General features: G+C 33.1%; 2 protein-coding genes across 2 annotated transcripts; one reads left to right on the top strand and one right to left on the bottom strand.

Annotated features, from left to right (window-relative positions):
* Positions 1-1,398: 1,398 nt before the first annotated feature.
* On the top strand, positions 1,399-11,091 carry LOC147410164 (guanine nucleotide-binding protein-like NSN1). The gene is made up of 9 exons (XM_086432402.1): positions 1,399-1,570; positions 1,711-1,955; positions 2,710-2,818; positions 2,935-3,108; positions 3,779-4,014; positions 7,441-7,705; positions 8,803-8,982; positions 9,095-9,306; positions 10,499-11,091. Exons 1-9 carry the CDS (start codon positions 1,552-1,554, stop codon positions 10,886-10,888), a joined length of 1,830 nt encoding a protein of 609 aa, XP_086288528.1. The 5' UTR covers positions 1,399-1,551; the 3' UTR covers positions 10,889-11,091.
* Positions 11,092-11,529: 438 nt separating this feature from the next.
* LOC147410163 (uncharacterized) lies at positions 11,530-12,409 on the bottom strand. Its single transcript, XM_086432067.1, has 2 exons — positions 12,076-12,409; positions 11,530-11,993 (listed from the first exon to the last, which is right to left on the bottom strand). Exons 1-2 carry the CDS (start codon positions 12,407-12,409, stop codon positions 11,530-11,532), a joined length of 798 nt encoding a protein of 265 aa, XP_086288193.1.
* Between the last annotated feature and the right edge of the window lie 4,348 nt (positions 12,410-16,757).

Genomic DNA, 16,757 nt, shown 5'->3' with positions numbered 1-16,757 from the left:
TGGTTTTCATGATAGTGGTGCACTGGTTCTTCAACTAATTTAGGAAGAGAGGTTTGATCATCCATTTTGAAGGAGAAATCATTACTCATGCCCTTGTTTTTCTTAAAAAATAAAAAAAAATAAAAAAAAATTGGAGGGTCTATGTGATAGTAAAGGAAAATGGTTTTTCTTGATATATTTTTTTTTTTTTTCAATTTTGAGGTATTAGATTAATTTTTTGTGTGTGATGGATTTGAGGTATTAGGTTATTGAATAGGTTTCAAGGATGTTTAACATTTTTTTTACGATTTTTTTACATTCAATGCGTAACCAAACAATTGAAAAGTTTTATATTGACCATATAAAGGTCTACCAAGCATTGTAATTGCAAACAATCATGAAAGACAGATAATGCAAAATGTTGCATTTTCTTGTCTTTTACTAGATACCAAGAAGGGCCAGTAATTTGTTGACAATAACAATTTTGAAGTTGCTATTATAGCGACCAGACCACTATAACAATCTAAGGGGTGAAACATGTGATCTTCGGAATTTCTTCTTGAATTTTTTCAAAACTAATTTTATGCTATTTTCTTTTCGAAAACTTATAAGAAAATATAAAAACAACTCATTTAACATAAAAAGAAGCAAATCTATTGAATCAAACATCTAAAAATGTATGATTTAGAGTGAAACTATCCTGAATAAGAAATCCTAACAAAATCCATTGGATAAATCTATGTTTCTTAGAAAATCTAGCAACTAAAAAGTAGAAGGGAAGATTTTTTTATTGTTTTGCATCTTCTACGGTACGTTTCTATAAAGATCAACTCCCAACAATGCTTCTTGTTTGAAGTCTCAAATTGATATTTTGTTTCCAACAAAATCTATTTGGCTTAAATTGAAGATTTCGACAAGATGAATATTTTTCTCTTCTTCGTGAACTCTTGATTTTCACTTTCGAGCGGTTAGATCGTCACTTGAAGGTGTAGGGTTTGGGTGACTTACCTTGGTGAGGAAAGAAGAAAAAGAACGAGAAATTTGAATTTCTCTCTTAAGTTTATTATTTATGTGATAATTTATATAATTTTTTTTTAATAATTTAACTCTCAAGATTTTGATTTACGCAAATTTATAATTTATTTTGAATAATTTTTTGATACGAATCTAATAGTGTCCTTGAATTTTATTGAAACGACTTATATAAAAAATTTATATTTTAATAAATTATTTGCACGTTTAACGAGGTATATACTAATTTTTTGTTTGAACTCTAACTCTCATATATTTATAATTTGAAGGAGGGGGTGTAACTTGCTCGCTTTGAATTAGTTAGATGTCAAATTAGAATTGAACCCACATAAGTTGGTTCACTGAATAATAAGAACCAGAACCGAATCAAATTCCATAGCTGAACCAACCTAAAGCGAATAAAAGTTATAAACCCTATATAGCCTAAAGCCTTTCCAGCCTCGCTCTTTCCCTGCAGTTGACCTTTCACAGTTGACACAAAAACCCTAAACTGGTCACAGAAACCCTAATTAACCAAAGTTTCTCACAGAAACATCAGACATGGTGAAGAAGAGCAAAAGTAAGCAACTCACACTCTCTCTCTTATATATATATCAGTGGATTATTTTCTTGTATATTTCCATGATTTCTTCGGACATATTTATAGTTTGGAGTTAATTAAATTATTTATTTTTTCTTAATTTCTTGAACTAAATGTAGAGAGTAAGAGTAAGAGAGTGCCCTTGAAGAAGAAACACAAAATCATAAAAAAGGTGAAAGAGCATCATAAGAAGAAAGCCAAAGAAGCAAAGAAGCTCGGTTTAAATAAGAGGCACAACGTTGAGAAGGACCCTGGTATACCCAACGATTGGCCCTTTAAGGAACAAGAGCTCAAAAACCTCGAAGCTCGCCGAGCCCGAGCAATCGAGGAATTGGAGCAAAAGAAAACCGCCCGCAAGGAGAGGGTATGGTTTTATTGTGTTAATTTTGTTGAATTTTTTTTATTTTATTTCAATAATTAAATTAGGTGGATTATGTGTCTGATTAATCTTGATATTTTCAGAAATTTGGCGATATTTTAAAAAATCGTAATTAAATTGATGATTTATGGATTCTCCCCCCCCCCCCCCCCCCCCCCCCTCTCTTCAAATTGATAATTTTTGTCACATAAGAGTATGGGAGCTGGTGTCAATTCATTTTTTTTAATTGATCACAATTTTGCATTGGTATTGTTTTCTTAGCTACCCGAAGTTTTAGGAAGCAGCAGGGGTGTCATAAAAAACTAGAAATAGAACTATTTTATTTCCAGAAGTAGGAGTGGGATTATGGAGTGGGGATGGCATGTTGGGTACAAGATTCCTGCTACTAGGATGGATTTGGAGTGGGGACACCATCATCATCCACACCTTATCCCAAAAATTTGGATTTAGGGAAACATGTTCAAAGAAATATGGATTTAAAGCTTTTTCCCATAGGTAGCCAATATTAATTCTCCTATTTTTTTTTTATTAGAAAACATGTGGATAGGGTTCTATTTTGAGTGGAAGTGTTGGAAGATGGTTAAATGGGGAAGGAAACATTTGGAAAAAATTTCAAATATTTGGTAAATAAAGCAATTGAGAACTACATGTTTTCTTTCATTTGTTTTACTAACAATTAACTTGCGATTTCTATTTTTATTTATGACCATCAAACGTATGGGACTTCCTATGTTTACAGGCTCAAAAGAGAAAGTTGGGGCTGCTAGAGAATGATGATATAGCCAAACTGAATAACATAGTAGATCGAAATGGTGGTGAAGGACTGTCAGGAATTGCTAAAAGCCGGGGTAAGTTGATACAATGTGCATGCTAGGTTTTCTAACTGGATGAGAGCTTCATTTTCTTTGTCATGTTCCTTTCCTTCTTTTCATTATTTTTAACATTTTTCTTGAAGTGTTTACAGATAATTCAGAGAGGGCATTCTACAAGGAGTTAGTCAAAGTCATCGAAGCGTCAGATGTCATTGTGGAAGTTCTTGATGCACGTGATCCTCTTGGTTCTCGCTGTGTTGATATGGAAAAGATGGTGTTGAAATCAGGCCCTGATAAGCATCTTGTCTTACTTCTCAATAAAATAGGTAATGGCTCTGTCGGTTTCCCTCTCTGAATAGAAAGCACATTTATTAAATGTAAGCTCTTGTATTCACATGCTTGTTTTATACCTTATAACATAGTATCTATGTTTGTCACCAAATGTTACGCTATCTAAAAGTACTAGAGTTTGCCCGTGCCCTAGGCATGAGCGTCCTCTTTGGGGTTCATGGGGTAAAAGAGGAAAGATCGTAAAGTTAGAGGGGTGTTATTGACAAGGGGGTAAAAGAGGAAAGATAATAAAATTGGGGGGATATTATTAAAAAAGGGGGTGGGGGTGGGGGTGGAGGTGGAGAAAAGACAATAAAGTTGAAGGGTGTGAAGAGGAAAGTCAATAAAGTGAAGCAGTGTGAGCCCCACTCCACTATAGCTGTAGTGAGACATTTGTCCCCCATAAAATTGTAGTAGTGGGACCCACATTTGTGTTTTGTTTTATAGATATACAGAATGAAAACTGCATAATCTTTGTAGAAATGAATAAATACTGCTGATCTCAGTTTTTTTTTTTTCTACAAACCACCAATAAGAACAACATGAATTAGCAGTTCAGTGGACATTTGTTTTAATAAAATGTATCACAATTATAATGCTTACAAATGCTTCACTGTCTTGATTGCCTCTTATTTTACTGATTTTCTATTGTATCTTTTATCTCAGATCTTGTTCCTCGAGAGGCTGTTGAGAAATGGCTCAAGTATCTTAGGGAAGAATTGCCTGCAGTTGCTTTCAAATGCAGCACCCAAGAACAGAGGTCAAATTTAGGTTGGAAATCTGCGTCAAAGGGCACGAAACCGTCAAAGAGTGCAAAACCAAGCAATCTTTTGCAAACCAGTGACTGTCTCGGAGCTGAAACTCTGTTAAAATTGCTTAAGAATTACTCAAGAAGCCATGAGGTATGTTTACAATTATTTTGGTTTCCTTCATTATATATAGTAATTATGCAATTGATTAAATGGATAGCTATTGGGAGATCCCTCATGATGTTATTATACATTTTTATGGCTCTTTAATGAAATGCTAGGCCTGAAAAATATTTGTCCTGTTCTTTTGTGTTCTTGTGGCCTATTGTTTTCCTCCCAATTATTCACAAAGCCTTATCCCTACAATTTGAGGTTGACTAAATGAATCATGTTTCTCCATTCCACTTTGTCCAGGGCCACATCTTCTATTATTGAAAGTTTGTTTATATGCACTTTCAACATCGATCCACATTCTTTTGGGTCTTTCTCTCTCTTTTAGAATATTGAACTTGAATGTTTCTTTTAACCAGGGTTGTAATCGGCCGTTGAACATCCCCAAACCATCTCAGTCAATTTTCTTTTAGATTTATCGCCTATTGCAGCTACTCCTACATCTCTCTCGAATGCTTCATTCCTAAAAGAATTGAAAAGGCCCATTCATGAACAAGAAATTCAGGGAAATGTAGTAGTAGCTCAATATGTGATCCACTAAGAGAAAATTGAGGGTTTGGACATGTTCAGAGAACGCCAATTATAGCCCCAGCCATGTAAATCCTTTTTTTTTGTCATAGTTCATTAGGATACCTGTCGAGTGCTGTCCTTTGAGCTTAGTTGAGTTTATGGAAGTAAAAAAAAAAAAAAAAAAAAAAAAAACATAGGCAAGTTGATCATCAATCCATTCACTTGATTAAAGGGCTCACAAATCAGGTCGATCAACTCAAGCTAACCTTTCCCAAGTCCATAAATTTCTAGGAATTTACGGAACTGCATCCAATAATGCTTATAAGAATGTTACAACACACATGAAGGCGTACTCCAAAATCCTTCTAGTCATGCTAGATGCTACTCTAAAGAAAAATCAAATGATCAATATACACACTAATGGATATGAATAAGGGACTTTCAAAAAGTCGTGCACGTGTACTGAACCACATGATTGAGAGACAGTTAGACTTGCATATGCAAGTGTTATTGAAATTGAATGTTTTACTTATTAAGCATTAGTTGAAAACTTGTAAAAACAAGCAATTCTAAAATTTACTTCCCTGTTCCGTGATTCCTATTGCCTATTACATAATTCTATGTGGATATGAGAGACTTTTTTTTTGATAAGTATGGATATGAGAGACTTAAATATTCTTCTAGTTGTTCTATGCACATCTGCTATTGTTGGTTCATGTGATTTTGATTCTAATCCTAGTTATATGAGTTATTGTGCATACATTTGCATTTGACTTGTTTTTGAACTAAAAAAAATTGTTGTCTAGAGAAATCTTAGCATCGTTGAGTTCATTTGTACATTTAATTTAGGATTTTTGGAGAAAATTTTGTTTCCTAATATTTATGTATGCCTTATCTCAAAGTTTCATAAATGTTCATAGGTTTCCTAATTTATATTGTATCCTTCAAAGACAACTATTTCCAGCATTTTAAGCCTTACATGGACTCCAGAATTTTCATCGAATATATATATATATATATAGGGTAGTGTTTGGTAGACAAAATTGTAAGCAACTTTCTAGACAAAACGCTTTGTTTAGAATTTTGTCTCTTGAACCCGACCTACATGTATGGAAGCATTTGGCGGCCCTAAAGAGAGCCAAATATTGTGGCAAGCATTTTTCAAAATAGGGCTAGAAGTTTCAGAATGGACTAATATTTTGTGAGGATGATCACTATGGTGAAGAGATCATTCTCACCAAAAACCAGTTCATTCCGGAACTGCTAACCCTAGTTTACAAGATGAAAAATCGTGGACCGTCCGATTTTTGTAAACCACTTTTGATGTGGTTAGAAGTTTCAAAATAGGCTGATTTTTGGTGAGGATGATCTCCTCATCATAGATATCATCCTCACAAAAACCAGCCCATTCCAAAACTTCTAACTCATACATTGAAAAATGTTTGATTCTCTTTAGGGCCTCGGAATGCAACCCATATATATACAGGTCCGACCCGAGAGAAGCATTGAAGATTGAAGTTGGAACATAAAAATAAATTGTGCAAAAATCCAAAGCTTCATATTTTTTTTCTCCCTTTTCTAGATTTGGAAGAAAAAAGAATGAAGAATAATTAAGAAATGATAGTTCTATACAATATCTCATAGGAATAGAAATAGCCCCTGTTCCTATTGTTGTTGATTTAATATTTAAAAAAAAATATTGATTTCAAATCATATATATAGGGAAATGTTCAACACCCAACCATTTACCCAACATGTTTTGTCCTACATGGGTTAGAAGTTTTGAAATGGGTTTGGTGAGTATGATCTCTACGGTTAGAAGATCATCCTCACAAAAAATCAGCCCATTCCAAAACTTCTAACCCCATGTTTACAAGTTGAAAAATTGTGAACCGTCCATTTTTTGTAAACCATTTGTGATGGGGTTAGAAGTTTTGGAATGGGCTGATTTTTGGTGAGGATGATCTTCTCACCATAGACATCATCCTCACCAAAAATCAGCCTATTCCAAAACTTCTAACCCATGTAGGACAAAACTTGTTGGGCAAATTGTTGGGTGCCGAACGGGACCTATATATATATGGGGAGCGTTCAAGGGACATAAGTAAAAACATATACATATGTAAAAAAAATCATTTTTCAAACTATGGGTCAGAAGTTCGGATTGGGCTGATTTTTTCTGAGGATGATCTCTATGATGAGAAGATTATCCTCACAAAAAATCAGCCCAATTTGAACCTTCTAACCCCATCAAAAGTGATTTAGAATGTGGACCGTCAATTTTTTACCAATAATTTGTAAACCACTTTGGATGGATTTATAAGTTTCAGATTGGGCTGTTTTTTGGGAGGATGATCTCATCATAGAGATCATCTTTACAAAAAATCAGCTCAATCCAAAACTTCTAACCCATATTTTGAAAAAAGATTGTTTTTACATATGTTTTTACTTATGTCCCATGAACCACCCCCTATATATATATATATATGTATATATCATCTATTTTCACTGCCCTAAAAGATGCTCTTCTCCCGTCAAGTATTTAGCATTCTCTCTTATTATCCTTTTATGTATCAAGAGGGTCCAGACTTCCTCTTTTTGAAGAGTGCTCGTTTTCACTTCAGCATTTCTGAAAGTTTATTCTGTTTTCATCGCTTCTTCCGTAAGCATTCCTGTGATATTGACTTGAACTTAGGTTCTGATTTGCAAAGCAGTGATTCATCTTTTGTCCTATTAAAAAGAAGAAAGATCTGATTTGTCTGTATACTTTCTTTTTCATCTTTGTGCGGTCTTCTTGACTTTCTGCTTTCTTGTTCTTGTATCATTTTCCCTTTGCTTTATAATAAATCTTACACTTAAAAAAAACTTAAATTTATTGGGTACCTCTGTCTTTGGCAGATAAAAAAGTCAATTACAGTGGGTGTTATTGGGCTTCCTAATGTTGGTAAGAGTAGCCTGATTAATAGCTTGAAGAGATGCCATGTTGTCAACGTTGGTGCGACTCCAGGATTAACAAGATCAATGCAAGAAGTTCAGTTGGATAAGAATGTCAAATTGTTAGACTGCCCTGGAGTTGTAATGCTCAAGTCTGGAGAGAGTGATGCATCCATAGCTCTTCGAAATTGCAAAAGAATTGAGAAGTTAGATGACCCTATTGGCCCAGGTAATTGAACTCTTCTGTTCTTTTTTTGGTATAAATAAATTCATGGATCTTTTTTCCTTCAACTGTTGATGTCTTCTCTCTAAAATTTGAAATTAAATGATGCAAATATAATACAAAAAAAAATTATAACTTGGTTAATCACTTTTTTTTTGTGTGCTTTTTGGGCTTGGGCTATCTGTTTGCATTTATTGTCTTCAATATTACTATATTTCATGCTACAGTATTTTGTGCTGGGTTGGTTTATGTTGAGGAAGGTTCTGTGATGTTGGAAGCTCTTTGTTTGATGTTTTAGTGCCAAATGCATTGGCCATCTGTTTGAAGAAATTGATTGACTTGACTACCTAAGAACTAATGTCAGTTCAGGATGGTGTGAATAGAAACTTCCTTCACTATTTTTTTTTTTTTATTGCACTACAATTTTCTCTGGTATTAAAAGTTTCTTGTTCACCATTAATATTTATTTTTGGTAGGCCTGGCCATTAAAATTATTAATGTCATGGGGGTCTGTTTTATTAGAACCTGGTTATATTGATCTTGCTTCAGTGCCTTTCTGATAATTTTCAAACTTCCATTGTATGGTTATGTGCAAACGATTGTTGTTGTTAAAAGTATCTTAGATTGTACCTCCTGAATGGATATGACCCTTTATATATTTGTATTTAGTTGGTTTGCTTTGAAATCAAGCTGATGTACAAATTTGGATACCATCTTGTTATTATTTTAGTAGCTAATGTGTGTTGTATAAATTGCTTCAAAAAAGAGATTTTCAAGAAGCAAGGATACTCCAACTTAACATGAATTGTTTGTCAAAATTTGCAGAAGACATTATGGGAGATTCAAAATTGAATTAGGGTCGTAAAGACGATTATATGATTTAACTGAAGCTTTTCTAAATATCATTCCTTTTTCATTATTAAATAACAACTAGTGTTACAACAGTGATCATTAATGAACTCTCATAATCAGTGTTATGGGTCTTTTTATTTGCATCCAGTTTTGTCAAATTTATTAATAGAAATAAGCAGCAGTACTAATCTCAGAGACCAACTTTCCAAAAGTGGATAGATACTAAGTTAGCTTATTTATGAACTTTGCAGTAAAAGAGGTTCTCAAGCTTTGCCCTGCCAAAACGTTAATATCTCTATACAAGCTCCCAAGCTTTGATTCAGTCGATGATTTTCTCCAAAAGGTGGCTACTGTTAGAGGTAAGCTAAAAAAGGGTGGCGTTGTGGATGTTGAAGCTGCTGCAAGAATAGTCCTCCATGACTGGAATGAAGGTATATCTATGAGTGTTGGTAGAGTTAACAGTTCTAATACGCTGAAAAATGAAAAAGGAAAGAAAAATAATGCATCTCGTGCGACTAATTCTCTATACTTGATCCGTTTCAGGTAAAATTCCATATTTTACAATGCCCCCATCTAGGAGTCATGGAGAGAATTTGGAGGCAGCCATCGTATCGGAGCTTGGGAAAGAGTTCAATGTTGATGAAGTCTACAATGGTGAATCTTCTTTCATAGGCAGCCTTATGTCTGTTGAGGATTTTCGTCACGTTGAAGTTCCACCTAGTTGTCCTCTAAATTTTGATGAGCAGATGCTAGAGGTTTGTGCTTTCCGTACTCATCTTTGATCGTTTGAAAAGAATCCTGGATGTCGAGTCTGTTTTGTCATGTTTGAGCTCATTTAAACCCGCCAAAACAGTTCTCTATGGTTTCACCCAGAATTTTTCTTGAGAAAATCTACACAAAAAGACCATTTATGCTGTTTGTGGTGGGAACATTATAGAATTTCGGTGGGCAACTATTGTATCTGGCCCACCCCTGACCCAACAGCAAAAATTTTGTGAACTATTTTGGGTAGTTTCGAGAAAGGAAATGTTTTCCGGCCCTATTACGAGAATGACATATAAAATAAGGCTCTGTTTGTTTCGCATCATAGGCTTCGTGTAGATGGCAAAGTTTTTACACTGGCCATGACCTGCGATCTCCCCACTGCCCCTTAAACTTGTTAAAGAAACATCACATAAACGTAGTTTTCACTGCAAAAGGTGTATTTTCTTCAATGATTAAAAATACTTTTTAGCATGGTTGAAGACACCGTTTTGTTTATTTATGTTTTGGCCGAAGCATCTCGGTATTTTGGTATTTTAGAACAAAACAATGTAACTTATTCCGTACTCATGTATTTTTCAACATGCTTCTATCTATAGGTTGTGAATTGTCCGGTAGTATTGATTTGTCTTGCTGTACACAGATACAATCAAAATTAATTCAATCACTGTCCCATCTTCAGAAAAAAAAAAGCCCAATAGAACATGAACCATGCCCAAACTGTGATTACGTCAGTTTTTTTTTTCGAAATGTTTTTATTTCTTCTAGGTATTTCTGTGGGCTCAGATAGATTTAGACCCTGCTTTTAGACCATATATGCTGCTAACCAAATAGATACCAAGTGTCATATTATGTGATTCTATTTCTAGAAACTGGGCCTCATTATATAAAAGTTCTCCATAGAAAATGTTATTTTCTAAAATATTTATAAACTTTCATCCATGCCAAAGTTGAGGATATTTTCTAAATTAAGCCAACTGTATTCTGAGTTCTGTGCATTTAGAAAGTTCCCACTTTGTGCCTTGTAACTTATATTTACATAATGACAGAAATGTGGTCATTGCCAACTTGACATGAAGTCGTATTTATTTATTTATTTTGTGAATGTTTTCCAAAGAAATTTTGTGATATGGATTCTTGTTTCCCTTCCAGACGAGTCCTTAATATCATGTGTTTTGGCTTTAGGATGATTTACAGCCCAAAGCTCTAAATCAAGACGATGAAAAACCCAAAGAAATAGCTGAAGATGGTGGTGATGAACTCATGGTTTGTGATGAAAACAACTCGAGCAAGGCCAATGCCAAAACTAGTACTTGTAGGCAAAATGAGAAGCTATATACAGCTGAAGGAATACTCAATACAAAGCTACATAAAGCAGAAAAGAAGAGAAGGAAGAAAGCTAACAAATCATCCTCAACAAAAGCTATGGATGCTGACTATGATTTTAAGGTAGACTACACAAATAAAGGATTTTCCATGAACTTCGGTGATGAGAGTGATGAGGCTGATGATGATGATGCGGAAGATCAGATTTCGGGTGAGGTGCCAATGTCTGGCATCGAATTGGGTGAGTAAGGTAGGGAAGATAGTGTTGGCTGATTGTGCCAAATTTTTTCCCTGTCTCTGGTTGTTGTCATGCTTTACTTTTATTTATGAGCAATAAATAAAAGATAGGAAAGTACTGGTTTCATGTGGAAATTGGTTTTATTAAAATCATTTAAAAAGAAAATTTTGGCAGCTGAATTTGGGTTTGATGTTTAGAACATTTTAATTTGTAATTCATTTTTGATAGGATTATAGGTTTCATGTTTTGATTGAATTTGGTGAGGATCTCTTCATTCACACACAAAATTAGTTTTGAGACACATGAATGTTAGGGTATGTTTGGTAACACTTCTGAAGTCTGAAGTCTGAAGTCTGAAGTCTGAAATCTGAAGTCTGAAATCTGAAATCTGGAATCTTATTCTGGAAAAGTTGTTTGTTTATAACTTTTAAGAGCTTCTGGTTACAAATAGAATTTTAAAACATAATGGTCATTTTGACAACATTACCCTTTTATAATTCTAATAAATTGTTTTTACCAAAAACCATAACATGTTACGCATAATGAAACTATCAACATATTTCAAATTAAATAATCCAAAAGTATTGTTTTTAAATTGAATTCATACTTGAGAAATTACATTCTAACAAAGTAATACTCAAACAATAAACAATCATTCATTTTCTAGTTGAATTGCAATTTGATCACGTAAAGTGATCATATCAGCTTGTGCTTGCGATGAGAATATGTCATTATAACATGGTGGATCATGTGATGGTTCGGATTCTACTAAAGAATTACTCTCTTCGTCGACATCAACTTCATATTGTCGAAACAACTCATCATGGAGAGAAACACGACGTAAGAAATTGTGTATTGCCATGCATGCAATAACAATGTCCCGTTGAGTGTGATAATCATATGAAGGCATTCTGTTCAAAATTGGGAATCTTTTTTTCCATACACCAAAGGTCCTCTCAATGACATTCCTTAATCGAGCGTGTGCATGATTAAATTTCTCCTTTCTACCCATTGCACGCGTTCCTCGATATGTTCTTAGCCAATAGCGTGTGTTACGATATGGAGTCATAAAACCTCTAGTGTGTGTGTATGCAGCGTCGCATAAATAATACATATCTGCAACAAATATAAAACATATGTAAAATTTATATTATTGATTATAAGATTAATTTCAAAAATATAATTTGAAAATACATACCTAGAGGAGGTATTGGAAAATTGTTAATCGGGTTACGCAGTGTTTCATTTAATACCCTCGAGTCATGTGCAATTCCTTCCCATCCAGCCATCACATATATGAACTTCATATCAAAATCACACACCGCCATTACATTTTGAAAACATTTTCCCTGTCCCCTTCCTCTAAATGGGACTTGTTGATCAAGCGGAATGTGCGCATCAATTAGTGTGCCATCTAATGCACCGACAGCACCCTTAAATGGCCCTTCTCTCAAATGTACATGAGATCGAATTTCTCCCATTGGCTTGTCAAATGCTGGGGGGACTATTATCTCTCGTGCAAACTGTATCATTGCATCCAACACTTCATGAAAATACCTACTTACGGTTTCTCCAGAATGTTGGAATCGATATTTTACTAATCGATTCCGACAATTATGACATATTGTCATAAAAAACATTGCCATTTTCTCTTCTACGTCTATATATCTACTATCATTTAACCAATTTTTATCTCGAAAATATTGACATAATTGTACAAAAGCATTCTTCTCCATCCTAAATATCTCGTACATTTGTGTTGAAGATCCTTCCAAAAGTTCTCGCACATATGCCTTGCCAGAAAGTGATGATGTGCACAACCTTTGTCGAACATTCATACGATTTTTAAGTTTAAGCATAAAAAGTAATGTTACCAATCTCATCAACAACCATTGTTTTGGCGTCATTATCACTAAACACAATGAAAAATTAAAAAAAGTTAGTATTAATTGAAGCTGTAAAAAAAGATTTTTCAAACATGCAATCTATTTAGTAAGTTAAAACATGCATATTCGATTAGGTAACAAGATAATAATTCCAATTAAACAATCAAAAATTTCATAATATCATCAATGATAATAACTCCAAAAAATCATCTATATTAACTATAAAAAAATATCAAAATTTAAAAATAACCATCCACAGTAACTATCCAAAAATATCAAAATATCAAAATAACCAATACATCATTGGTTTTTATTAAAAAAATGTTTGACTTCAACTAATTATTTACAATAAACTCCAAAAATTGAACCCTCTCTGCTTCATTATCCAAGTCCATAAATGCGTATTCCAATTTCGGTAGTTGTGCAAATTTCAATATAGCAACATGATAAGTATGAATACTTATCACTCCTAAGTTCTTCAAATCCTTCATAACTTCATTCACATCTTTAAAACAAGGTCCCTTGTTAGCCTCTTCTTTATTAATCTGTTCTTCGATGACATTAATAAGCCTTTCCAAGTTTTTTTCAATAGTGTCACCACTATTCGAATTCCTACGTTTCTTCTTCATCGGACCTTGTGATGTATTCTCTTCAAGTGGGGTATTAGGGGTGCCTTCCACACTTACACCTTGGAAGTATGTATCCCCTTCTCCTAAAAATGAGTCACCATAAGTGTCTTCAGCGTCCAAATTTGTGTACTCCATAGGTTCAGGACCATTCACATCGCTATCAACAGTAGGGCGTGGGATCGATGAGAAGGGGCTCCATGCTTTATCGCCATTTGAAAGAGTACTTTCAAATACACCCATCATCAATTCAGCATCTACAAGAGGTTTGTTCCTAAACTTCTTAGCTTCGGGAATTCTCTATTTCAAACAATAATATAAAAATAATTAGACTAAGTCTAGTTAATCAAGTTAAAAATATGTACGTAAGATTAGAGACTTGCCTCTAAGACATCATCCCACTTCTGCGGAGGCCAATTTATAGTATTGATATCCGCACTAAGCCCATGCCCGGACAATCCAACAAGTTTTCGCCATATGTTGTAATCAGCCCTCAAGTAATCATATTGATTCTTGAACACTTTATGACTAAAATTCACTCCCCATGCCTTATTGAATTCAGATTCTAATCTTTTCCATGAAGCACTGGTAAGAGATACTCCTCTGTACCCTTCCTTGTTCACCTCACTTAAGCACAACTCAAGAAAGTGTTTCCTTTTCGATTGGTCTGTAGAAAAGTCTGCTCTATCAACACTCTTTTCTTTATCTTTATTTTTGTGAGCCATATCTATGAATAACAATGAAATGGAAGTATAAATCAAATGGAGCCAATACCACAACAATATATCTAATGACCGAGCTTTATGCAAGAAGAAAAACAAAAAAGAAAGAATGAAAGATGTTAAAAAGGGTTCGATTTCTACTTTTTATTTGATTTCTCCATAATAAGTTCGGTTGGTTGTTTGAAATTTGGGATTTTGTTGAAATTTTGATTTTTGTTATTGTTTCATTATTTCACAATTACAAATCTTAGAATATTTTTATTTTTAATAGATCTTTGTTTTAATTTTTCATCGTAAATTTATATATGTGGGGAGTTCAAACTTTAACATGATGATCTCAACAAATAATAGATATTGGAATATAGGAAGAATCCCAATAATATTCAAATTTCAGGATTAATTTATATATGTGAGGAGTGTAAACTTTAACATGGTGGTCTCAACAAATAATGATATTGGAATATAGGAAGAATCACAATAATAGACATGCACATTATCATAGATGATTTTCACCCATATATTAAGAAAACACATATGTTTTCTATGTATGGCACGCAGCCCATACATATGTCAAGCCGTTTTATATGTATGGCACGCAGCCCAATATGTTTGTTTTTCCAATAAACACTGGTTAAAAAATCTAAAACTATGGTTACAAAACCTGAACTATGGTTATGGTTAAAAAATCTAAAACTATGGTTAAAAAATCTGAAACTATGATTAAAAAAATCTAAAACTATGGTTATGGTTAAAAAATCTGAAACTATGGTTAAAAAATTTGAACCAATTCTTTTTGATTGTTTTCCAATAAATACTGGTTAAAAAATCAAAACTATGGTTAAAAAATCTGAAACTATGATTAAAAAATCTAAAACTATGGTTATGGTTAAAAAATCTGAAACTATGTTATGGTAAAAAATCTGAAACTATGGTTAAAAAATTTGAATCAATTCTTTTTGGATTGTTTTCCAATAAACACTGGTTAAAAAATCTAAAACTATGGTTACAAAACCTGAAACTATGGTTATGGTTAAAAAATCTGAAACTATGATTAAAAAATCTGAAATTATGGTTATGGTTAAAAAATCTAAAACTATGGTTAAAAAATCTGAACCAATTCTTTTTGAATTGTTTTCCAATAAATACTGGTTAAAAAATCTAAAACTATGGTTAAAAAATCTGAAACTATGATTAAAAAAATCTAAAACTATAGTTATGGTTAAAAAATTTGAAACTATGGTTAAAAAATTTGAACCAATTCTTTTTGGATTGTTTTCCAATAAATACTGGTTAAAAAATCTAAAACTATGGTTAAAAAATCTGAAACTATGATTAAAAAATATAAAACTATGGTTATGGTTAAAAAATCTGAAACTATAGTTATGGTTAAAAAAATCTGAAACTATGGTTAAAAAATTTGAAACAATACTTTTTAGATTGTTTTCCAATAAACAATGGTTAAAAAATTTGAAACTATATGATTGAAAAATCTGAAACTATGGTTATGGTTAAAAAATATGAAATTATGGTTAAAAAATTTGAATCACTTCTTTTTGGATTGTTTTCCAATAAACATTGATTAAAAAATCTGGAAATATGGTTAAAAAAATCTGAAACTACATGGTAAAAAATCTGAATCAATTCTTTTTTGATTTGGTTTTCTCAATATTAGATTCACATGGTGTGATTAATCAAGAAAGAACAATAGAGTGGTGGTAGATGCACATACCTGCGTAGGTCTTGACGGCCGAGTTGGAGAGGAAGGAGATGAAGAAGAGAGAGGAGGTAAGGGTTTAACGTTTTTTTATAAGGGATAATAAATAGAAATCTATTTTTTTATAAGGGTATTTTAGGTAAAAATATTTTTTTAAGAAATCAGAAGTATCCTCCAGCGACTTTCTATCGCTGAATTTTTTCCGCTGAAATCGACCTCTTTTTCTAAAATCTGAAATTTAACAAACAAGTTTAACAAAGCTGAAGTCTGAATTTGAGCGGTGGACCACCTCCATTCAGACTTCAGAACTGTTATCAAACACAGTCTGAAACTATAGTTATGGTTAAAAAAATCTGAATCAATCATGTTTTGATTGAATTTGGTGAGGATCTCTTCATTCACACACAAAATTAGTTTTGAGACACATGAATGTTAAACATTTTATTATTATTATTATTATTTTTTCTTTCGGATTTTAGTCATTTGAGGCAAGCAAAATTTTTCTCCCATACTTTCGCCTCTGTTTGTCGGACCGAGAATGATTAATAATCAAAATTCACAAATTTTCAATGTCAATTGTGTAGAGGGTCTCTTTTATGACTTGCAATCCAATGGACACTGTCCAATGGTTCCAAATCCTGTGATGAATTTCGAGTTTCCAATGATAAAGTACAGGTTGAAATCATGAATAAGTTATTAAGAGAAATTAGATAGGATACAAACATAATTGATTTTTTTTTTTATCATATGTAAAAGATGACATTAGACAAATTCACAAAGTCCATAAGTGGACCCATGATTTGTCCGTAATTGTGATCCATGACCCAAAGCCAAGTCTGACCCCACAAGGATTTGCAAAGAGTGAATGAGACAAATAAAAATAAAAATAAACATACCTTTTATGTTTTATTGAATATTTGAGATAGCTGACT

This window comes from Akebia trifoliata, chromosome 2 (assembly GCF_017979445.1).
Source record: "Akebia trifoliata isolate Shusen 1 chromosome 2, ASM1797944v1, whole genome shotgun sequence".
Classification (NCBI taxonomy): domain Eukaryota; kingdom Viridiplantae; phylum Streptophyta; class Magnoliopsida; order Ranunculales; family Lardizabalaceae; genus Akebia; species Akebia trifoliata.
The sequence above is the reverse complement of the archived record's forward strand: the minus strand, read 5'-3'. Positions and strand labels throughout refer to the sequence as shown.

Bases quoted from the DNA above. Each gene is read 5' to 3' on its own strand.
- LOC147410164 (XM_086432402.1), top strand. The intron at 1,956-2,709 runs GTATGGTTTTAT...CTATGTTTACAG, and splicing joins AAACCGCCCGCAAGGAGAGG to GCTCAAAAGAGAAAGTTGGG. The intron at 9,307-10,498 runs GTTTGTGCTTTC...TTTTGGCTTTAG, and splicing joins TTGATGAGCAGATGCTAGAG to GATGATTTACAGCCCAAAGC.
- LOC147410163 (XM_086432067.1), bottom strand. From the start codon at position 12,409: ATGATACAGTTTGCACGAGAGATAATAGTCCCCCCAGCATTTGACAAG. The intron at 11,994-12,075 runs GTATGTATTTTC...TATTTGTTGCAG, and splicing joins TTTTCCAATACCTCCTCTAG to ATATGTATTATTTATGCGAC.